This window comes from Varroa destructor, unplaced genomic scaffold, assembly GCF_002443255.2.
Source record: "Varroa destructor unplaced genomic scaffold, Vdes_3.0 BEIS01000004.1, whole genome shotgun sequence".
Classification (NCBI taxonomy): Eukaryota; Metazoa; Arthropoda; class Arachnida; order Mesostigmata; family Varroidae; genus Varroa; species Varroa destructor.
Window position 1 is genome coordinate 34,169,868 of NW_019211457.1, and position 25,452 is coordinate 34,195,319.

The following is a 25,452-nucleotide window of genomic DNA, read 5'->3' on the forward strand; positions in this document are numbered from 1 at the left end:
GGTTTTCAATGCGGATGCTTTTGTAATTATAAACGTATTGAGCATATACAACGTAGAAATGTAAAATATTTTAACGAGGAACGTATAATAAATACATTAAAATAGAGAATATGTTAAGAAAATAAGCACTCGCTTTCGTTTATTACGCACGTTTCTGTTAGTCCGTCTGCCTCTCGGTTACTAAATTCAAAGGGTTGTATGATAATCTAAGTTATGGTGGTGATGATTAATCCTGACTGGATATCGTTTAAGGATGTTCGACATGCTGTTATAACAGTTGCTAGGCATCTAGAAGATCAACAGGCTGCGAAAAAGTGCAGGCGAGTTACGTGTGTGTCCTGTGATGCAATCTCAAGAGAGGAACCACGTAAAATGTTAACTTTAAAAGGAAAATGATTAGTCATTTCTGTCTAAAGCAGCATTGAGTGCGGTAGTATGTAATAACCCGCCGTAGTTTGCTCGACACCCAAATACACTACCTACGCCAGGTTTCTACCTAGATCAACTTCCCTACCTGGATTCCCCCTGTTGTATCAGTATGTCTGTAACGCTTGCTTGTATGATGTCGCGACGACAGTTCCTTATCACAGATTTTAGGGGCGTTGTGCTTTTACTGTGGTTATCGCTGCTGCTTTCGCTCCTGCTATTGATACTACTGCGGCTGTCTGCCGAATCACCCACTCATCTTACTCCAGCAGCTAGCTTGAAAAGAAGGGTCTTACCACCTAACCGTCGCAGTGTTAGGAGTAGGATTGTTATGACATCGTGAAACAATACCCTATCGCTATTTTACCCCCCTCTCCCCCAAACACAAACGGCTGCTCCAGACACCCGAACGCCTGTTCTTCTGACCAGTATTACTTGCCTCGTTTTCCATTCCTGTACCCATGTCAACGATTTTCCTTTTTCCTCTAGACTGCATGTCAACGTTGCACAGCTCTTCTTTACCGCGATAGTTCCATTACGCAGCTTACACCATGCCGACTACCGTGAACCGACATCGATACCTAGCCAGCCAAAATCGAGCATCAAAATCAGTTCAAAATTGGCATGGGTTGGCAGTAACCTGCCGATCTCGTTGATGTATGTGTAGAAAGAGTAACAGCAGTGAAGGCATTCAGAGGTGCTACTGATGCTTCTGCAGAAGCTACAGTGTCTACTGCTGCTACTTCCTCTGTGGGACTCGTAGCACCTCTGCCATACGAGCGGTATGGCCCTCCTCGGTCGCCGCGAAAGCGACTGACGTTCCGCCTTTACTTTTGACACCGCCGTTATCCAGGACGGCGCTGCCTTTAATGTTGCCGGCACAAGGCGAAAACGCGCGCCCTTCCCGTACAGGGAGACAAGCGGCAGGGGCCAGACGAAAGTTCGTGTTGGCTCGTGCTATGAGGGTAGCTCGCTTACTCACGTACTCCTTGTTTCAAATCAAATGACAGTGCCAGCTGTGTCCGTTGTGCACTAAGCTAGAGCCTCCACAATTGCAATCGCTTTCCGCTCTCCAGCCCAGTCGCTCTATAGTAGAATCGGGTGTCGTTTCGAAATCCGAGCGATACGGGGAAAATAGCGTTACCAGGCATTACTAGGCGCAAAGCATTTGTTAATAGCAAGCGACGAGGACGCCGCTACAACTACTGCTGCTGCAGAGAATAAGATGAGTAGAAACGAATGTGTCCGTGTCTATCCAGCGGATGTCGTTACAAACTGCTCTACGCTTTTCATACTGATGATTCTAGCGGCTCTGTATCACTTTCAGCGGCTCTGAATCGCTTCCAACTTGCCTTCGGCCAATCTTCTCCTAGTTTAACCTAATTCAGACATACGTCGTGCATCTCGACTATGACAAGGCGTGTTTCGCTCGTCATCGCTGCAACTTCCCGTCTTCCGAGTTTTCCGGGGTTTACTTGGACATGAACTTGCTGTTTGAGGTGCCTATTGACGGGACACCATCACCATTCGAAAAAATCTAAGGTGTCGTTAGCGTTTTGGAAAGCGTAGGCCAACCATATCGAAAGCGTCGACCCACACTGAACCATGCAATGCTGGTTTGTTGTCGTAGAGCGTCGTTGATGCCTCAGGTGTAACTTATATCTGCCAATCTAACGATGGCGATGGGAAGGCAGAACAGCTGCTCTTGGCACTGGAAAGATAATACGTTCACGACAGCAGCGATCGGTTGTACATCTGCTTGACGTCTGAGTAACCAGCAATAAGCTTGGCAGCCTTATTAGAGCAGGAACGAAAAAGAATTCGATCGGGTTGCCCCTTTTGTTTCAAAGACAGGAAAATAAAAACGAACAAGGAGACAAACAATAAAAAAGAGCACATTAGAACGACACAAAAGGTACTGACGGCAGCTGTAGAAAGCGCCGACAACAGAAAACAGCCGACCGTTTACCATTTGTAGGACAGGTTTTCTGTTTTAACGAATGCCGACACTTTCAGTTAAAATACACTGATCATGTATAGAATGGAACCTGCACGTGATTTTACCTGTTTGCAATGAGTACAATAATCACTAGAGTTTCAAAGAGCAAAGTTCTCCAGCGGAAGAGCATTCTCAATAGAGCCTCTCTTTAACATAGAAGAGTGTCATTCTATGATAAGAACGTAGCTCACATAGCACGAGCCTCAACCACAGTCAGCTAAAGACTGAGACATCATCCAGTATCGAATTCTAGACCAGTTGATAAGTATCAAGGTTAGCTAGCCTGTATTTGGGCTCTTTATGTATCCACTTTTCCAAAGTTTAAATCTAGAACACCTATCCGCTGCTTTTGACTTAATCAAAGAACCTAGGCTCTGGAACAATTGGCATACCATGTTCTCAGAAACTTTTCGGACTGCTAAAACTCTATGGAAGCAATATTGTACACTGACTTGATTATAACAAACGGTACAGTTTAAAATGTATGATCCACACCTGTGAAACGTTTCAAATATATCGGTGAATCCAGTCACAAACTATTAAGGAAAAACCAGCCTCCTTATGGCTGTTTATATTCTCCGTTTACAACCTTCTGTCCCTAATATATTAAGGGTTTATCACTCCATATTTTATCACCACGGCTGAGCTTGGGTAGTAAGATGAGCTAAGCTCTCTGAGCCGACCGCTTTGTCTTCATGTAAATGTGTTTACATGTTCTCTTATGACTTGGGTGCTATAGGAAATATGCTTTTGTCAAGACCCCCTGCTGCTGCTACTTCTGCTGCTCGTGATGTTTCTTGTACTTGGCTTTTCATAGGTTCTGGTTTAGCTGCCTCTCTGTAGCCGGCGGGCCGCTAAGTCTGAAGTGTATTCCGTGTGGCTGGCTGAGCCCGCTAGGCATATAGCTTGCTGTTATATGGCGCAATCCTGTTCCCCTGCCCCAATCAGCTTGCAACTCGCTACTTGCTACGCGCTTGGCTTGCTGAATCAGTCCCCTACGACCCCCAACAACATTTTTCCCTAAACGTCTGTAGTCTCGCTCTTGCCCCTTCCCCTGCCTATTGTCCAGTCCCCACCTCACTCGCTCACCCCATCCATGACGGTATCCCTATATTGGGATGAACTTCCCTGAATCAACGTGCCTCATCCAGGCGCCTTCGCCGACTAACTCCCTTTCTCGATTTCGTCGCCTTTGCCGCTTTCATGTTTCGAGGTCCTTAGTAGTTTGCTTGTCCCTTGTCCTCCGTTTCGCGTAGGTTCTGGGTGTTGCTCATTCTAAAGCCCTTTCTGCCACCCCTAGTTCCATTCGCTGCTCTTGTTCCGTTCTTCCCTTCTGCGTCATAATACCTGTCTTTCAGGTTTGGTCTCAGTATGCCACATTCAACAACAAGCCTGAACAGTCCCACAGAACATAGTAGCCTGGACCGGGAGCCGACAAGAAGCCATCGGCCCCTTGGCTGACACAGCCGACACCATAGCATAGCACAAAACAAACGGGTCTGGCTCTATCTGTAGAAGCTCTTTTTCACCAACGCCCCTTATTACGTTCCTTTTCACTTTTGTTCTTTACGTAAGTTTGCCTCCGCTGCGTGAACTATAGATTGCAATGTATTGTTTTCGAAAAGATCTAAATCGGGGATAACGGCGTCGCTCGTTAGGGAAGTAGTAACAGTAGTAGCTGCAGCGGCAGCCGTAAAGATCTTGCCTATCGCAAACATATCCATTATTCATTTTACGTGAGCAATTCCTCGGAATCATGAATTTCTTAGGTGTAACATTAAACATTAGGAGCTTAACCGGAACAAATCTTACTGGAATTATCTGGAGTTTCTCGAATAGACTTATGAAATAGCATGATAACCGTACAAGCAGCTGTAAGCCCTAATAATAATATCCTATTTTTCATAGTTCCTTACATGATTTTCCCGATTATCTATATATTTAATACAAATGTTTGCTAACCCTGAGATTTGAACCTAGCTAGTTATGGTTACCAAAGCAATGCATTCAAAGAGATGCCTATGAGCCATTTAAATCAAGGACAGCATGTCGACGATGCAGACGCTTCAAGAGCAAAGACGATAGCATTGAAAACCAGCGATGAGGTGATTAGATGCTGGTACCCGAAGGACAAGAACTCATAAAGTTTGGGTCTAAAGATTTTATTGGCTAAAAGCGATATTTCACGTGTAACGTATTATAGTAGTATAATACAAACATTAAAAATTCGAAGATTGAGTAAAAAATTATTTCCCCGTCAACTGACTCCAGAACAGTTGGAAATTCGTATGATGTATTCCAAAGGTAATCTGCTAAATTTTAGTCGATGAACAATGAGCTGGAGAAAAAAATAGACGAGACAATGACGTCGCCTGGAAGATAAATTGAGTTCAGTGGAGAGTATATTTGGACGTATTTTCAATGAACATTAGAAGCATTCTACTATAACATACTCGCCTAAAATGAAACAACGAATGTAACCCATTATCTTGATTTCCTTAATAGACCCATGGACCATTGGCGCAGCAATTGGAAGCAGTCTGGTTACTTGACGACAGACCTCACCGTCTTACTCCAATTTTTTTCTGGATTGAGCAGAGCAATAAAATATCTAACGCTGGTTTCAACCCGAGTATTGTTCGGGTCTGAGTCCATGTAATCACGGGGCTTTCCGTGGGAAGCATGTTCCAATATAGATGTACTTCGAAAAGCCATCAATAGAATAATTTCATAAGGAAACGTGAATAATAGAAACTGGCCGAGTTCTAAAGCGAATGCTTAAGAAATCAATGAGGAGCTCTAAGCATATTAAAAAATCATCATTCTAGCCCGACTTGTTCAAAAGTTATTCAATTTCAAAGTGCACTGGATTTGCTTTTAACTCTCTCCCCTCTCTCTCTCTCTCTCTCTCTCTCTCTCTATATATATATATATATATATATATACCTGAAGTTACTATTCAGGTGTGAAGTGACTTTTTTGATGCCAGCGGGGGGCACTAGCAAGCAAGCTAAGCTAAGTCGTTGATATGTATTGACGGCGTCACACACAGGCTATTTTCGAGAGAAATGCGGAAGATGACATATGTTTTATGCTGATGCGGTCTAATAAGACGCTTGCCAACTAAAAAAGATGCCGCTACAGTCCTGAGGCGCGCAACTGATTGTATACATAGTAATTTATCTATTTCTATGCCGCCCGTCCATCGTCATAAGTTTCTGATCAAGCTGTAGAGAAAAACTATGGCAACCTTCGGCCTAAGTGCATCGACTCGCGATCAATTTGTGTTTAATTTGAAAATTATTTTTATTTTCACTGCATCTGTGACCTAGCGTTTATTTCCATATTTCACTTACTGTGTTGCTGCTGCGGAGAGATTAGTAGGCCGTCGTCGCGTATCCACGTAAATTCGGCATTATCCCCACGATAGACACATCTCAGGATAGCCGTGTTTCCCCGGATGGCTACGCCGTCCTGCACATCTACAAACGTGTCTTCTGAATCGAATACTGCAAACAAAAAAAAAAAGTAGTACATGCGAACGTTATCAGGTTAGTAGACAAAGTATAACCTCGACGAGGAGTCGGGCTGTGTGGAACAACAATAGAAAAACAAAACGTAAATGTACTTACATCCTAATATATCTTGGCGGTAAGTAAATAGTCATCTATAAACAGTCTAAGCGTGACATGTTGCCCCAAATGAAAATATAAGCCGAACGGAATGAAACGTAAGACACAGTAAAACACAAACACTGTCCTCAGGGTAATCGTGTTACGGTTTGTAGACAAATAACAACGACGTAGAATAGATAAACAACATGCCGAATGGGGCATTGACGTCGTGCGCATACGTGATCGCTTCCTCTCCGTAGCAGGCAATTTTACCTCGAAGTCGTCTACTATACATGTTTCGTTCGTCTTTTATATCTGTCTCGCTCTGCTGTCCCATGAGAGTTACAGCTAAATCCCGACCAGCAAACAGCGTCGCTGTCCCTTAAAAGTCCTTCTGCCTGAGCGAAAGCTGTTCCACTTCAATTCCACTCGTTCTTTAGTCGAATTTTAGCCTAGCGGTCGCGTAAATTTGAGTGAAACGTTAAATGGCCTTCAGAGTCTAGTGTGCTTTGACCAGCTAGCCCCTTTGTACCGCTGCCACTGCTGTGGTTTCGGATGATCGAGTAAAGAGCAATCTAGCAGAAAATGGCAACTCCAGAAGAAGGCTGGTTGTTTCGTACGCCTGGATCCTCTTCTTCCTCTTTGGTCGCCTATTTTCGGGGTCGTCTGAACTATGGTGTCTTCTGCAAATAAGGCATTTCCGAAGCAGCCCGTTCGCTCGCTCATTTCACTGTTCGAAATCTAAACATTACTGGCATGTATGTCGATTGGTTCGGATTCTACTGTACTCGGTGTGGTATCAGCAGTTTTTTTTGCGTAATCGGCTATAATGAATCAATGTGTCATAAAAATACCTTGCCGAGCTGTCACGGCGACTGCTCGTTGCTCCGTCCTCTGGCTTTAGCTGCACCGGCGCCTAACGGCACCGCCTGAGGGTGCTCGAAACCTGGGTGTTGATCCGACTGTGCAGCCGTAGCTCCGTTACCGTGTGCAGAAGTGCTCTCTCCTATACTGCGGAAAGTGAGCCTTGTACGCGGGTTTAGCCAAATGATGGGAAACTATGGCTATGGATATGCCCAGAACGACTAGCGCCTCCCAGTTGACTACAGCAGCGACTGGACACCCAGGCTGTTCTGCCCCCAAAACACTTGGCACTCCAGTCCAGGTCGCTATCCAGTAAGGCGGCAGTCATTAAGCAGCCATCTTTTCTCCCGGGAATTTCTAATCAGGCTTCGGGAGAATTCCTGGCCTAAGCAAGTGCGTACGTAGACGCACAAGGGCGAGGACAAACAGGTTAGCTGGTGGCCAATGTAGCTGGTCGTAGTCCAAGATACGTCGAAAGCAAACACCGAATTTGACTCTACGGGCATTGAAATGTATTCTAAATGAATATATTCAGCGTCCTTCCATTTTTGACTGTCTTTTTATTACCGGTCTAAATCGAGTCCAACTCTTCCTTGGCGATAAAACCCTACGAAAAAAACTACGGAACGCGTGCTAAGCTCTACGCGTAGACGTGTAAAGGCAGCGGGCAAACGAAAACTATGAGCACTAAGAGGCGGGCAATACAAAGAATGACTTGATTCGGGCGCAGTTTCTGCTATAAAAACTTGCTACCACTGCTCGTATGCTGGCTCGTCGCTCCCTTTTTCCATAGTTCACAGCCTAAGTCTGAGCGTTGTCCGTTGTAATTCGCTTGCTTCAAGAAAAAAGTTTTTTAGTCCTTTTTCCTGCCCTGTGAGAAGTCAGTAAGGCAGACGACAGTCCCTTACTGTCTACCCTTCCCTTTACCAGCACTATAACCAGACGAACACGCAATTCTCTATAAGCAGATCTCCGCGAGATCTGCTTTTGCCGTCCTTTGCTCCTGCTGCTGCCCTTCTGTAAGGCTTGAATGAGCGCGCTGACCCAAGCGAGCTAACGGGCCACGATCTCATTATGCGCAGAACAGGCTTGCTACTCTCTGGTGCTTAGGCTGGTGTTCCGGAAAAGGGAAGACAACGCACAAGATAGCGAATGGGTGCATCAGAGCCGACGGCGGCAATGGTTCTAGTTGAAACCGCAAGAACGAGCGAAAAGCATCCTGCAACCAACTAAAAGCAAACGACGTTAAAAAAGAAGAAGTAGCGACGATAAGAATGTCGCCGGTGGCCCACAAGCTGCTGCCAGGAAGGCAGGTAAGTAGGAAATCTTGCACAGAAAAAAGTACGGAACGAAAGTATAGAGTGCGATACAGAGTTCTACAAGTCGAATTGTATCCGTCTGCCAGACTAGTCAAACGACGGGACGAATCGAAGCGCTCTAGGCGACGACAGCGCCAGCGGAGCTCCGTTTAACAGTGATTGGTCAGACTCGGCCTAACAGGCTGCCTTATAGACCGATAGCTTGCTACCATTCTTTCAAATTACTAGCAACATGAATAGAATGGAGAAAGAAAGCACTCTTCCGTATGCCTCTGACAAGGATTCAAATATGGATGTAGGAAACTAAACATCTAACCGCATACCACGAAAGTACCGTCAACGGACCTCTTGCATATCCATATGCATTAGAGTCACCTCAGAAATATACAAGAGTAGATTATTGATAGACTTTCGACATGCTTAGTAATCACGACTTTAACGATAATTCTAAATAATAATATAAAAAATAGTATTACGAAAGTACGAGAAACAAGCCTATCGCTTGTCTGAAGACTGACACTGGCCAACGAACCATACATCACACCACTGAAATCTATAGTTATGTAAATGACCCACTCCAAAATAAAAGGATACAAAGTATAATTTTGGACTTACGATCAAGCATTTCTGCAGTAAGCCTCGCGCCTACAAGTACACCGTGCGTCTTTTGCTAAATACAGTTTCTACGTTTCTAACTATATTAGTGATTCGTTGACCAAAGCTAATCTGAGCTAGAAGATCGTTCAGCTAACAGGATCCATACTGCTACCGTGATTTGTTACCGCTTCCACTGCTGCTGCGGTGTGTGCTTCTATTACTTTAACTGCCGATGCGCCCTCTGGCGTCGCGAATTCAGCAGAAGCGTCGCGTTTTCTATGAGGGGGCAGGCAGCCGCGTTTGCTTTAAATCTCCCTTTTCCATACGTTCTAACCCCCATTACTCGCTTGTCCCTCGGTATAGTGAATCGTGTTCTCCTGCGAAATTGTTGTTGTCGCCGTCGTACTTCCTTCCTGCGTCGTCCCAAACTCGGCGGGTGTGCTCGCAGGGCGAACGGTCGTCGCTGCCTTCGACGTCGAGCGGGTACTTGGGTGAGCCTTTTCCATGCCTTAGCTCTACATAGTCTTAATATGAACTTTGCCGTTGGAACAAGGCGCGCAAAAAGAGTGCACAACATACAGACTTGTAGGAGGAAAAGTATACGGACGGGAGCGGTGGCCGTAGCAGGGCGAGAGGCGATGATTCAAACGGTGATAACCTTTCCCCTTCGTTTAGATCCCCATCAGTTGCCCCATAGTCACCTTTTGCGGTGGCGGTGGCTGGAGATAGGAAGAAAGAAATGAATGAATGGCGGATCGAGTGGAGTCAAGTCGTGGTAGTGCACAAATGGAAAAAGAGAAATAAAAGCCATTCGGGTGGCCTGGCAAAATGGCGGTTGACGGCTGCCTTCGATCAATTTGAGGCTGATAGCCCCAAAATGGCGTCGGTCAGTTTGATTTGACCTCTTGTCCAGGTCGGCCGCTACCGCGACGAAATCGGCAAGCAGACTTCATCGAATAAGTAACCAAATACATGTTGGGGGCCGGTCGGGGAATCGAAATCACCGGAGATGGAGAGAGAGAGAGAGAGAGAGAGAGAGAGAGAGGAGGGGAGGGGGAAAATGAGGGGCGGAAAAAAGGAGCAAGAGAAAGAAAAAGAGATAAAGAAAACTTTGAGGGACGGCAGAGACCAGTCTTCTGGCGCAACGACCTTTTTGATTGAGTCACACGTCCCGTATCGGGTCTCTAATGGAAGAACGCCAAAACCAAGCGTCGTGGCGCTGTTTGCCTGATAAACGACACGTAATGGATTGTATGCCAAATGTATGCGGTTCACAAAACGAGCACTTGCCGTTAAGCAGACACTGATTTCCAAGGAATCCTCACAAAAGTAACTGAGAATTAAGCGTGGTAGCGCCTTCCATTAACCAATGCGGTCAAACGATTTCCAACTGTTTCAACGCGAACTGAGAATTAATTATGACATAACGATAAGAAGTTATATGATTTCATAAACTTAGATAATAACATTTTGTATTAGGTACGATATCTCTATATGACGTCATATACAGGAAGAGTTCTTTAAGAGTGCTTAGACCATGATATGGTAAATTAGTTAGATATCCTACTTAGGACAGGTCCAACCAAGAGTGCGAAAACGATTCTGATCATCACAGACTGACCATCGTAAGGACTCTGAACAAGTAGCATATTATTATGATGTCGTCAGCCAACAACCACCTAAAATTGGCCAAAGTGAATCTCTTGACGCTCAATGTGCATATGCGTAAACTATTTCGACGACGGCTATCAGCACCTCATTCGCAAACGTCACGTAAGTTCATCTATCGTTGCATGTACTTACTTGCTAATACGTTGACAAGTCTCGACGCGATGACCGCCAACGAGTTTCTCGCTACGCAACGATAGAATCCACTATACACCGACTGATTATACATTGCTGGCGAAATAGGATGCAAAAGCAGGACGCCCGCGTCGCTGCTTTCCACTTCCGAGTCATCAAGTCGCTGCCAACTAATCTCCGGCTTCGGAATACCGTCAGCGATGCAGTGTAGCTCGGCACCCTTGTCCGCCGTGAATTCGAAGAGCGCAGGCGGCTCGCTGATGAAGTATGGTGGTCGCTGAACGCCCAGCTCGCCGTTAGCAGACAGTTGTTGGGCCCTACTGACACTGCCTGTAACAAAAGACAATTTCACCGAAAAAAAAAATTACGATCGTTTAATTTTCATGCCAATCGAACAAACATCAATCAGTCACAATCACAATTTCGAAACTGAATACGTGTTCGAAACATTGTTGAAATGGCACCTTTTTACTGGTCGACGAAATTTCTAGGCCTGGTTTGTCCTATCTAAACATTATTGAAGGATGTAACAAAAAAAGTTCAGTTGAGGATTGCCCTGCGCATGTTTAGGTGTTTTAGTTGACAAGAATAGGCAATCTATGCTAAAAGGCAGAGCCTGTTTGTTAGGGATTGAGTTTATAGAATTAACTCCATAAGTAGGCCGTGTGCGCATTTTGAGCGCTTATGCTCATCATTTATGAGCTTAGCATGCTAACCAGGATGAATCATTCGTAAGTCATTCATAATTATAACAGCTTTCGCAGTGGCAGAAGCGTATTGCATAAAGAACTCGTTCGCCCCACGAACGGCGAGGCTATTGAGGTAAACTATTGTACTTACAGTTGACTATCGACAATGTACCTTACGTGGGATTATATGTCTTTATGTTTCCCTTGGGCAATAATAACTATGTGACTGCAGTTCGTAAAAATAATCTGTTTTTGCAAAAATCGTGAGAATTGCTTCTACTGACATCAATATCTCTTTCAGTAACGTTTTTGCTTTTTACACGCTAATGTTTAGATCTCGTTTCCATTGTTTTCTGCGCCTTCCGTTATAAGCTCTTCGTCTGTGTCTCGATATCCGCGTGTCTACCACTCGATTCCTTATCGTTATACCCATTTTGTTAGTGTTATCCTTTGTTGTTATTTTACCTTGGCCTTTGGCGGGACACTGGGTAAAACGAGCTCACTGCTTTTCATTTACCGATTCTTGGCATGCTGATGCCCTGAGCCAGCATCCCAGTCGTCCCTCTCTCCTTCTCTCCTAGGCACAGTGTCCCTGTTTCGTTCGCCTTTTTCACAATTTCGTTGTTGCTCTCCACTCAAGCTCTTCCAGTAGGTCACTTGCCTGCCTTCGCTTTGCCTTTACGTATCCCTTCTTCTTTACTCCTGCACCTCTTTTTTTCTAGGTTGTCGCGCACTTACCATCTGTATTGCTGTCGACAACACGCGTGCGGAGGCAAAAGCCTTTCAGCACCCCTCTAGATCGCACTTGCGACTTCCCAGACTCGTCGTGCTCACCCCGAATACTGCTAACCCGATCTCTTCACGTCCTAGCCTCCTCGTCTCATCCCGCTTTCCGCGTGCGTCGGTTGGCAACAATAAGTCATCGACCATCGGCGCTCATTTCCATACCCGAGATTTGGTATTCGTCGCCCACAAAACTTTCTCGTGCGGGCCTCTGACGTTACTCGGTTGTCGTCGCCATTTCCGGCGTCACCAGCGCTACAGTCGCCACCTTAGCCACCGTTGGTTTAGGAACCGACCCACTGCCGCAGCGGTCACTGTTGTTTTTCTTGTGGCATGCATACGTGCATGCACTCACAGACTCAAAAACGGACACAGAGTGAGAACGAGATTAAAATAGACAGAAGGTGAAGGGGGTGTGGGAGGGCCAGTTTTATGGGGGCCACGACAAGCTGAGCTAAATTGGTTTGACCAAAGAAGACAAGACATGCCATACGCGACTGTCTGAGGTTAGTTCGTCTCGCTGGCGACGGCCGTGATGTCGCTGCTTGTCGCGCTTTGCCATTGCTCTGCGTTATCTCCTGCTGCTTCTTGGAGCGCACGACAGCCTTAATTGCGACGACCTTCAAGAATAAGGCCCCAGCTTGCGACTTACGCCTCGATGACGACTGACTCGTTCAGCCTGCAGATCCACCCGTAGCTGTCAACGACAACCGTACACACAAACACAGATACACATAGCGACTGAAAGCGTTCGGGGACGGAGTCCGAGGTTCAAGGTGCTATTAGAGAAATGGCACAACCACGGAAAATGAAATTTGCTTTCAGGGCAGAGGGATGGGCCGACCGCCATGGATACAAAGAGAACGCGATAGACAGTCGACACTACAACACAGGAATCAACAGAGGGGTGCCGCACAGGGACAGTCCCGAAGTCCCTACGTGTCATGAGAAAAAAGAAATGTCTGAGCCTGGATAAAATATTGTCCAAGCTCCTGATTCTACCAGAGCGGCGTCGACGCTTCGTTTACATGGTATCACGTTGGCAATGTAGTGGCCAGCAAGGCAAGTAAAGATAGATAAAGAGAGAAAGCAGCAGGCCTGCGTTTCTGACCAATTCGAGAAAAAAGAGAGAGAGGGAACGAGATCTCCGATCTTCGTAAGTCGTCGCAAAATGAGTGTTATTTGCTCCGCAGTGTCGTTGTCGTCAAATCGAGCCGGCGAAGTTGAGCCATACATTCTCAGCTCATTCTGATGATAATAAGGTTTCCTCAATCTCGCTTGCCCGTCTCAAAAAACACACGACCAGCTCCAACGTGTTGCATGACATGTGTGATCCGAGACCTGCGAAAAACGGACTGATTGGCCCATTCCTGCAGCGACCGTCAGGGGGTGCTTTCGCACAATGTAATGGGAGGTTCCTGATGGTATGACCACTTCAACTTGGCTTAACTGTAGGCCCACGCATGTCTTACATACAGGCTGAGTTGCCTGTCCGTGGATACCTTTCTGCACACCCCTCCCATCTTAAAAAGCCTTTTGTGGTCATAATACATACCACTTGACAAATCTGAGCCATAATTTGCTGCTCACTTTGTTCTCGGAATACATTTTTATCGCATCGTAAGTTATCGCTGTTGACTGTACTGATCAGTATTGTATAGAACACTGACTCTATAAATACCAACGACAATCCCTTACATTTTTTTAGAAATTTTATGTCCGGACTCACGTGCTGATATGTAGAATTCCTTAAGTTTGACGTTTATTTATGTAGGATCAATACTAAATATTATAATTTTCATAGCAATAATTATTGTTTTAGTAATAACGTAATAATCCTGCTGCCTTAATAATAATAGCCACGACGATACAACCAACAATGAATGAACATACGATAATCATTTATGTAAGATAAAGCTGCGTCGATTATTTGGATGGCGTTTGTCCGCCCCGGGCGGTATCTGGATAAGACTGTACGGCTAAACCTGTATGGAATGAGTAACGATATTACTCAAAACCGGCAAGTTTGTGTTATTCCCTTCTTGCGTTCGTACACTGCCTACATACGTGCGCTTGTAAGCTTGGGGTAGACACAATGAGGGAACAATATAAGTGCAGACGAGTAGGTATAAAGTAACTTGTGAGTATGAAACAGACAGGCGAATTATTCCCTGAGCGATCATATAACGACGGGATGAAGTAGCGAGCAAATATGGTAGGTCCCGCGCCCTCGACATAAAGGGGGCAAAACGGAAACATGATTCAAAAGACGTGCTTGGTATCTTTGAGAGTTTACGCTGGTCCAGCACGCAGTTTTGGCAGAAAGCAACGATTACTCAGAACGGGAGAGACTTAGTAGTTAGACGGCGAAAGGATAAATCTCTCAAAACCTATACTTAGGAGGCATCCTATTTCTGGGCTGCATGTTGGTGTTGCTATAATAGTAGGAATAACAGCCAACAAAAGTGGGAGAACCTTAAAGCTGTCTCGAACCGTAGCATCGATATACGTAGCGAGGGGCATGCTGGTCAATGCAGTGATGTTGATAATCGTAGCGGAATCATACGATGTTCGGAACTCAAACTATTTCCACCGGGACCGGAAACAGAACAATATACAGCTTGAGGCAAGCGTACGCGAGTAGATTCGGAACCTGCCCCGGAGGCAAGAGAAGGCCAGGTTTCTTTTCCGCTGTTAGAGACCAGTCGCGCCGCCTTTGCTTCGTTCTATTTTCCCTGTCGGTATACTCTAGCTGCCCTGAAAGCTGGTAGTCACTGATTCTTTTGCTGTTGCAGCTAGTCACAGTCGCTGCTTCTCAGGTTCGGAGAGTAAAGCAACGCACCTCGTCCACTCGTTGGCACATACAGGACCCTTCTTTAGCTTCAACTCACTTCTTTTCCGGAGCCAAGAACGTTCGTCGCAATAACAGCTGTCGTAGTAGCGTCATCAACCGCCGCGCCAAGAGCGGCAATACATGTAACAACGGCAAACTGAAGAAGCTCAAAGAGCGCAACACGGTTTTCGGACAACCGGGAGGCATCCGTATAAAGTTCCGGCAACCGGGAGGTTAGTACCGTATAAAGAGAACAGCAAAATTCGTAGCTGACGAACGAAAACCTCGAGGAGTGGAAAGTGAGTGAAAGAAGACGAACAAGTATACGAAGACAATGGCTACGGTGACGACGCGAACCCCGATGAGAGGCCATAAATCACAATCTCATTTACGTAACTCTCTCCCTTTACTCTTCCACCCTTCCCGCTCGCTCGTATGTTTTCTGTAGTCCTTATCTAGCCCTTTGACAGGAAAACTAGGTAAAAACTAGACTACGTGTCCAACCGTGGGTCGGCAGCCTCCGCTACTGTTATTGCTATCGCGAGAGTAAGTTCGTTACCGCATTGTGGGTAAACACGGGAAGACGGTCAACCGCTACGACCTGCTTGGTAACTATGACTGGTCCGATCAGCCTATAATGTTACGGGACTACGGCTGGTACAGCTAAGGGTATGCCAATAAATGGTGTGGAATCATGCGACGGGTAGCGAAAGATAGCAGAAGCTAACCCCGCGCAGTCATTTTCGATCACGATGGCCGGCAAAGGATTTAAAGCTCGCCGATGCAAATACGTTCGTTGAACAAATGTTTTCGGGTTGTCGCTGGCCCGCTAGGCTGTAAGAGATTCTGAAAACGTTAGCTGCTTCTCACATAATTTTTCCGTTCTTTTTAGTACGTCAACCAATACGGCGTTCAGTTTAAGCCACCTTCCGGCACATGGAATTACTCATTCGCATATACAGGCGCAGTGTGGTTACATCGCCACACAGAGAGCGAGTAAGCTGGCACTATAAACGGCCGCGCAGATGCGGCCGAAAAAGACCGAGCCGTGGCGACAAAGTCAATTAAGTAGTCCCCTCCTCATCAAAAGTCACCTGTCGCTGCACGCAAACGTACAGCAGTTGCAAACGAAAACAGTCATCGATTCGAGGCAGAGCGAGCCAGCAGCCGTCTCAAGAACCGACTCCAGGCCACCACCATCATACATGTTTCATTGGACGAGCAGGCAACCGTGTTTACATTCCAGCGATGATCGGGGCCTGACAATAGCCTAGCCATAACTCCAACTGCACGCGCGCGGTCTTGCTCTTTCTGTGTGTGCATTTCATCGCAACCGAATGGTCATAGAAAAAAGCGCAGAGAAAACGATTTAATTAGGCGCAAGGCCACAAAAGTTTCATCGTTTGCTTTAGATACGTGGACACAGACAGCAAGCAACGTAGGGACATCGGAAAAAACACACAGAAATAGCACTGACGGGAAATGCGGGGGCAGTGGTTGTGGAGGCGATGACTAAGCATATGGGGGTTGTTCTGAGCCACAGGTAGACATGTAAACTATCATCCAATAGTATAGCAATCTAGAGTACATATACTGGTGGTGACCTATACATCATCAACATATTCTTCACAGGATGTGTGTGCGTGTGCGTGTCGCTGTGTCAGCGTCCTAAATATATACATATAGTGGTAGTAATATGATGTAACTGCGTCTGTCTGTCCGTCCGTCGGCCAGTTCTTTCTGTCGCCGCTGTCGGCTGGGCTGCCTGGGTGGGTTCGTGGGCCACTGAGTTTTCTTTCAGCTGTGCTGTCGTCTTTTCCGCTGTCCGTGTCTTCGCTACTGGTAACCCAACTGTCGTCTCTGTCCCTTTCGCTTGCCGTAATACTATACTGGCGCCTGGGCCGCTGCTACTCCTGCTTAGAGTGTGTACCATTCTCTGTCCATCCCGCTGTGCTTGCTTATGACATCCTGCTGACAGACGGCCAGATTACTGTGCCAGCACTGCACCAAGTTAGTAGTGTACTGCTCCTGCAGCAGCGGCGGCATAGGTGGCGACCGCCGAAGCCGTGTAGATCTGGGTCAGGCCTGGCGGGTTATCATCCAGTGCCTCAGTAGCACGTCTCCACGCAAACTCTTTGGCTTCAGCAGAGTCGAATAGTTAGCAGCAGATTAGACTCAATGACAGAGCCACCACGTGAACGTCAACATCAGCAGGCAAGAAGCATAGGAATGCAACACACAAACGGTTATCTACTCATTTATGCCAAGCAAATGAGGGCCAAACCGCGGGTTTTTGTTATGCCATTATTACGCGGACGTTAACAATTTCCTGAAGTAAGCTTGACCGCGATCTATATACGGCCGACAAGTAACAAGATCGCAAGTTGCTGCTATTGGTTTGTGTATGCATTTTTGAAATTACAAAAAATTGATCGTACATATCTGTATTCAATTGCTCGGAAAGAATTGCAAGCAACTAGGGCATCGCTTGAGACTGCATGATCAACATGTGCGCCGTAAGAGCGGTGTATAGCTGCACTGTGGATAAGCAGGGATGGAAGTGTCATCGTGGAGGATGAGTGTATTTATATGGCTTGTGTATGAGGACTAGGGTGTGTCCTAGGTGAACAGCGTATAGGCAGTCAGTCATAGCTCGCTGCCACCTGACGACGGTGGGCTTCACTTGTTTGGTGGTACACCGCGGGGGATGCTGCCGGTTTCTGTAGTGATAGTACTGGTAGCGATAGTAATGGTCTTTCAGCTACTGGTTGTAGGGTAAGAAGCAGTTGGAAACAGTGGGGAGGGAGCGATCCGTCAGACGCTATGTCAGCTGAGCTCCGATGACAGATATTGACGAGGCCTAATTGAGAGACAGTGTGCTCGTCTCTGACATTGATGATACGACAGGTCGTTTGCTCGCTCTGCGTCTGTCACTGCGACCGCTGGCAAACGAGGGCGCCAAACGAAAGAATTGAGACTAAGAGATGCACGACAACGAGACGTACATATAGAGTACAGTGCATCGAAGGGCCAACACAGATAAGAAAGAAGGGCCGACGATTAGAACGATGATGGGCAATAAGTGACGCTTTTCGTTTTCAGCCCAATATATTCCTTTTTGGTTTGATTTCGACTTAAATAGGGAAGCAACAACAAAACGGAAGTAACAAGAGGCTGAAAAAGAGAAGAATAGCAACGCTCGGCCTATTTGTAGGCACCGAAGCTTTTTCTGTTAGCCTTCATTATTGATAGCCAATTCGGGTTGAGTGAAGGAACAGTAGCTATATCATCAAAATATAGATTGACATACGTCCGTAAAAGTAAAAGGCGTGGATGAGCTTTGCTCAGGGTCCGATAAATGAATTTCGTTAGTCATTTGACAGATGTGCTTGCGTAAAAAAAATTATAATAATAATTAATCCACAACACATTCTTGGGATAGCCATGATTGAGAGTAGATTTCGAACTTGCTTTTCTTTACAGATCTACGTTTTTTTGCAGACGACTGACTCAACTTAATATAATGAAACCAAGTTTTTGAGTAGAAAAAAGAATGGGTCTTCCTTTATGAAAGTTAGACCGTAGTTGTTTAGCGTAAGCATAACGAAGCACCATTTCCACAGGCTCCTCTCAAAGTATATTTTGTTTAGAAACAAGTAGTAGCTAGAATATTTACCTAATACACTAAACTATTTGTATTCGCGGGATCAATAAGCAAAAAGGTTTGCTTTCTCTTAGTCTTGATTCTTTCTTGAGTAACAGGGACGTATATAAGGGAGAGTGGGGCGCTCAGCAGACTCCGACTCGACTCTGATATAAAAGTCGGTCCTCCGGGATTCTGAGAATTGCGCAGGTGGCAAGTCGGTATACACCGCCAGATCACCGACTCGCTAGCATTGCTAACCCGATGGGAGCAGGCCGACATGAGAGTAGCTCGGAATGCGGAGCCTATGACATAGCGTGATATACGGTGCTTTCTTGCTGACTCTACGGCTCACTCTCGTCTAACGGAGAAATCCCGCTTCCAACCAGTATGTCAGAGAAGAACCATAGAAAAGACCTTAGACCAGCGGCTTCCTGATGCCCACTGGTCTGGCAGCGAACGACGACACACGTTTGACTTATGATGATTCAACGCGAATTGGAACACTAACTCTCGCGAGTATCTTTCAACCGTAATCGTGTCTATGTAAATGCAATAAGGAAGGCGCAAAGCAGTATTCTTTGCACGGAAACAATGTTCGCGCTTCAACCGAAACAGCAGGGCAGCAACGAGTAAATACTATTTACGCCTACATCTTTCTCTCCTCTACTGACAACGCATATATACACAGACACCCACGCGCATGTACGAGATTGTAGATCCACTGATGTTCAGACTCTAAAGTCGCGCTCCTATTCCACCGTGACTCTATGAGATTCCAAAAGGAGGATGGTAAGTACCGAAAGCAGATCGGGAAACCATGACAGCAACAGGAACCACTCCTCTGCTCCCATTACTTATACTTCTACCGTTAAGGAGCTACGGCCTTGTGCTGTTGCTGCAAGTTTGAGAAGAGGTTACGTGACGATCACACGATGTGCCCTCGGCACTTGTTTATCATAACTCACTGGGCTAGAACTCGCTGAGATCTGAGTAGATCTGACGGAATCAAATCACTAAACATGGTAGTAAAAGGACCGCACTGAGACAGCAGCGATAGGGTCAAACAGAAGTTCTCATCAAATCATCATCGATTAAGGCCAGGTCATTATTGCTCATGCTATGGGCGCGGCTTTTGCAGCTTCCACTTTGATGTCGCCACACCGTCATTATATAGAAACAACGGCGACCAGAATTGGGCGGGCATCCACACAAGCTCCTATTTTTGGGATGAAACGAAGACGATGAGGATAGCCTTGGAGAGAAGAAACATGTTGATATTTGAGGAAGAGCGTAAAATGAACGAAGAACGATTGATGAGCGCCAAGGAATTTACTATGGCGATATAGATGATCGTTTCGGTCGCTGTGGTGTTACCCGTGTTATTCAACTGAGTGAGTTACTCTCGCGGAATGATCCTCCTTGTTATCCTGTACTTCTTGTCGTAGGGGCACTTTTGCTTGGGCCTGTTTTCTACTTGCTTACACTTCGCATCCTGAAGTTCGACGCCGAGGAAACGTTACTGTGCTTGCGCGCTGGCCGACTGCGTGCAGGATTGCCTGGCTGCTTCTATCGCGTTAGTCTGTTATTGTCACTAGTGTTCGTATCTCGTTGACGTAGTTTGTACCGACGTAGTTAAGACGGGTCAGAGGTATCGGTAAGTGACAACGCTGCGGTTAGAGGTAGAGAGTTGGAAAGGATTTTGATACAGTCATCGGTTACCTTAGTATCCATTACTATTATTATTATTATACAGTACAACATCTGAGAGCTTACCCGACAAGAAGGCGAGCGGCCTAAATAGGGTCTGCAACGAGCATCTTGAAAATGCCATCGTTCGTATACTGTGCTATGCAATTCACATACTGGTGCACTCTTTGCCCGGTGAAAAGATACTTCCCTATTGATGATTCCTATAAAAAGAGCGCAGTCCAACCGCGCAGTCATTATAGCAAGGACCAGCGAAGGCAAACGTTGTTATAAGCTGTTCTCTGGCTTGCTGACTAAGAGATCGGACAGCCACTTAAAACGCGTGCGCACCGTCCCAACGGAGCAACATTAGTTCCGGAGACAACGCTCGCAAAAAAGGCGTGAAGGTGGCCGTCGTCAAGAGATAGATCATTGGCCACACCGCGCAATCCGCTATACGTTTTCATGTCTATCGCTTTCAAGCCGGTTTTCGACATGCGGACCGAAATGGATGTCTCTATAAACGTGCTCAACTTTCTCGCTGCAGTTCTATGGGAGAGCAAAAAATATCAACGATGGAATAGCCGATCTCTCGTCTTTCACACAGAGAAATAGCTTGGTTCAGGAAAACAGCCCTTATGGCGCACTTTGCTAAAAGGCCTCTCCAATCAAATAACAAGGCCGAAAAAAATCAGTCGAAGTCATCTTGTACGCAAACCACTTCATGGTACACGGGTCGAACAGGTTCGAAGAACATCAAGCTCTTGCCCAGCCCCACGCGACAAGCCCAAATCTGAGACATAGCGCGAATCTAACCAAGATGGAAGCGATAAAACCTGAAAAGGGCGACAGGACAGCGGTCATTGACTGACATTTCGCACTTCATCGAATCGCCTCTTGCTTATGTAAACCGTTTTCCGTACTTTCCGCGAGCGGAGAAAGTATGTTATTGGAAGATGCGGTGCTCGCAACATGGGCGATCAAATCGTCTCATAGTTTATCCTTTGCAACCGCTCTCAACTTGTCCGACCTCAAAATAGGTCCGATCGCAACGTATAGCATACACATCATTTGGGAAGATCTTAGAATGGAAATGTTCGAGCGAAAAAATCATTCCAAAGCCTTCTTTTCAAAAAAACACTAAGACTACACATAGCAACCTAAAATCGGCCCGCGTATCTTCTAGCAGATTCGTCACTGCTGTGCGAGGACCAACATCGTCGTTTTGAGCTCCGAGCAACGGAAGCCTCTAAGATTCTTTTCGGCTGCGATGAGGAACAACGAGTGGAGAAGGATAAGGCGGCTAAATAGATGTGCCATTACTGCTTTCGCGTGCAGGAGTCTCAGCATGAAGTCAGTAAAAAAAAAAAAGTTTCCACAAGCCTGATGATATTTATAGGTGTTCCAAATGCGGGGGAAATTGTGATAATAATAATCTCACTTGTTGCTTCTGGTACTATCATGAGCACATAGGGCAAATTTTTTAAATTCATCTTATCAATTAACAGGATTCATACGCAAAGTGTTTTAAATGGTTTCAAACGGTTCAATATGTTTTGTCGAATATCGGAATGTTGTGTTGCTTATCTGTAACGAAGCCTTTAACTACTACCGGCGAGAGTGAATAAATAAAGTTTGATTAATTGACTACAATTAGGGAAGTATATGTTCGGGGTTTACTGTCGTTAAGACACTAGCAACACCGTCCAAAAAACAGCTACAATGACAACAACGCAACCGAGTCACAGGGAGAGGCTCCTACGAAGATGCTTGCTACACAGATTAACTTAGCAGCGCTAGTGTGTACATCTCGAGTTTTACTTGTTACCCTGACTGATCCACAGTAATGCACTAGATTTTCGTCAAATGTCTGCATTTCTATTCCACTTTCGGTGTCCAACAGCATCAGTAGATCCAGGGGCATCATATGAGCCGTTACAATTGTATACTGACATATGTAAACGTAGGCTTATGTAATAGCGTTCATGCACGTCTATTGTAGTTTGCAAAGATGACATAGTATGGGAAAATAAGGGAGTGATGATGAAGGGTCACCAAGCATGCTTTTCCCCCTTATCGCTCTGGTTCCCTGTTTTTTTTTTTTCGTTTACTTAGATCCAGTGACATTTCACTCTGAGGTGCTTTACCGCCTGATACCATACTGAAAAAACGACTTCAGCTAGGTTGTCTAAAATGGTGCCAATAGCAAAGACGATGAGCATCGCCGCCGACCCATTACCAAAATGCTCGTATCGCTTGACCATCATTGGCGGAAAGCGAATGGAAGAATGTTCGGAAAGGTTGCCGGGTAGTTGCCCGGCGCAAGGACCCGTTGGCTAGGAAGCGGAGGCAAAAATTTGGGCGCGGTCGTTTCCTACAAGCAGGCGTGCTTGTTCCGAGATGTTGCTGAAGAAATAATGGAGGAATGATGACTTCGGGAGGTGTCTTAGTCAACTCACTGAACAACACTCTCACGAGGATAGCCAGGGCAACATAATGCTAGCCTTTATAGTGCACCACGTAGTCGTTCCTTCCTCTGTTAGACCAAAGAATCCTTCTACAGGCAGAACACCCTGTTCAAGTGATACGCTCCCTGCAGGTCGCACACTTCCCTTCCCTAGGCACTGGAATAGGCCATAGCCTTAACCCAAGTTTATTCCCGTTGAACTGGGATGCGTAAGAACGGTGTTGGAAACGATGAGAAAGCGGGAGATGGAGAGGATGGCAAACGATGCATCGTCATGCTGAGTTTAAAAACATTTTCTAAGTGCTAGTCGGAGGCTGCTGCAGACCTTTGTCTGTAGCTAGGATGGCTTCGATCAATACCATTTCCAGTATCACTGTGTATTTCATCCGCTTTTTCCGTGCGATTCCATTTTTGGATAGTCATTTTTGAATCTGGCCGAGGAATTCGTTGTAGAAGTTAGCACACATAAGGCTAGGGCGGACCGTGGCTATGCAGATTAGTTGTGCAATTTATAGACGAACCTTAAATATACATATGTTGTAAAAAAAAATTTCATAAGACATATTTAGCCATAGTTGAAAGGTGTCATTACTTCCCATTTCATTATAGTTAGTGTCAGTTATCGGCCACTGGACGAAATAAGTCGAACAGATGATCGAATTATGGAAGACTCTTTTAACCCAAGGGTTGGCTTGCTGCTAAGGCCATGGACCATTTTGCCTGGGGCTCGCAATCCACCTACTAAGTGCCGAAAGAGCCCCGCCAGTGAAAGGCAGGAGACGACGTACGCACAACGTTGATTTAGACTACCGCTTCCTCACTTCTTCGCCGGCTATCTAGCAAGATCCTACTGTCCAAGACTGTGAACACTTTTCTAAGAAACTGGATGTTGTCTAGTTGGTTTCTTAGAATGTACGCTGAAATTGGAAGCCCGAGGGCGACTTGCCATAGCCTCAGCTCCGGTACCAGACTCGAAGAACTTAAGGATACAGCAGACTGGCTATGGGATTGCGTAGTTGTTTTTTTCAAAAAAAAAAGCAGGAAAACCTAATTTCTAAGACAAGACAAAAACGAACAGAAAATGTTACTTGCCAAATTGAAAAAAAATTGTCTACTACATACTATGCGCGACGAAATCTTTTCCTTCCTCTTTTTTCTGTCAAATCCCATCGTGACAGTATGGACAAAGGGTGTATAACTAACTGCATTTATATTATTGTACTATACAGGTATGTTTCTCAACATAAACAACACGGCATGAACATACTGATCTCTATCATACATGCTGATATAAAACACCGCACGAAGTATACATATAACAACTTACCACGATACAGCAAAGTCTGAACTTGTATTTGCTATGTGAGAAGGATAGGATGCCGCCCTTTCTTGAGATATTCTTTGTATTTGTGGAAAAATAAAGCGCATAAAGGACCGTATGCACAGTAAGCCGGACGGGCTTCGGCCGTGGGTTTACTGCTCTTCGTCGACGTGTAAGTGGGCTAGAAAGACTCCACATCGCCCCGAATAATTGGAACACGAGCGGGTCGGGGAACGGAATGCGCGAGGCGGATGTTAATGCTGTCAGCGGCATCCAGAATCGTCGTCACCGCGGCTAGTCACAGGATTGGAGTTGAGCCAAGCATGGCCTGCTTGGTAGTTGAGGCGTCCTGTTTAGGGTCGGATTGGCAAAAGGAGAAAAGTGATGTCGACGAAAATCATTTTGACTTTCACACCTGCTACAAAGTGGGATAAAGTGGTTCATTTGAGGATAAGTGAGCCTTTCCCCTTGCCGGGTCTATCGTCGAAGTGATGAAGGGCATGGAAATAACTACGGGAAGAAAAGGAGTTAGAAGGAACCTCAGGACAAGAGAGGTTAAACTTGATAGTTGAGCGCCACTAACGGCAAAGAAAAGGCCTGAAAAGACCATGAGTATGAGACTGGGAGACATGAGGACGGACCACCTTACACTTTCCCCATTGGCCAAGTGATAGGGGTAGGATCTTCAGCGAGAGCCGACACGAGATTAAACGTGGCAGACGGATACCCAATATCTCGAATGGGCCTAACGCTTCGCTGCTGACTAAGTGAGTAGCTGGGCGGCCCTATTCGGACTACTCTATCCGATCCATGGCCGGCCACTGCCGCCACTGGGGTATCCGACTCTGGTTCATATCCTGCCATACCAAGCTGCCGTAGTACTGACATACAAGACGTGCCAAAGTGCGAAAGTGCATTCCTGTGTAAGTCCGCATGTGTGTGAGCCAAGGCTTTTCGAGGTAACAAGATGACTTTCCACAGCTACCAGTTGGCCACGTTACTATCCGGCTCATCGGTCTGCTATTAGTATAGCCGATAGGCAATTCAGATTATGTACGTTTGACGCTGCAACGTTTATCCAGCACTTACCCTCAGCTAAATCTATTGACTTGATCTAGATAGAATATGTTAGCTTGTATTTATCCATGTGGTGAAGATAATCTGGAAGACGAAAACTGAAAAAGACATGGGCAGGCAACGTTGTATTTCAACATTCTTACCTACTGCAACGCTTTTTTGAGCATTGTTGCAAAGCGTACAAGGTACCTGATTCATTACGTATCTATGTAAGTAGACCTCCCTAGCTTAAATTACTAATGTAGTCCTATGTCCTGCATCGACGCACGTACGACACCTAAGACAGTTTACAAAGTAACGAGTTTTGTTCGTGGACAGACCGAACTAG

At 45.8% G+C, this 25,452-nt stretch overlaps 1 protein-coding gene across 3 annotated transcripts in view; it reads right to left on the minus strand.

Annotated features, from left to right (window-relative positions):
* Positions 1–25,452, minus strand: part of LOC111249218 (cell adhesion molecule Dscam1-like) — a 191,194-nt gene that overhangs the window by 97,949 nt on the left and 67,793 nt on the right. Inside the window, exons 2-3 of one of the 3 annotated variants that reach the window (XM_022802779.2) lie at positions 10,623–10,952; positions 5,782–5,934 (exon numbers count right to left, since the gene is read on the minus strand). In XM_022802779.2, coding sequence (XP_022658514.1) covers positions 5,782–5,934; positions 10,623–10,952 — 483 coding nt within the window. Of the gene's footprint in view, positions 1–5,781; positions 5,935–6,893; positions 7,019–10,622; positions 10,953–25,452 lie in introns of those variants that run through there. The other 2 variants (XM_086986052.1, XM_086986053.1) reach the window with 2 other exon arrangements.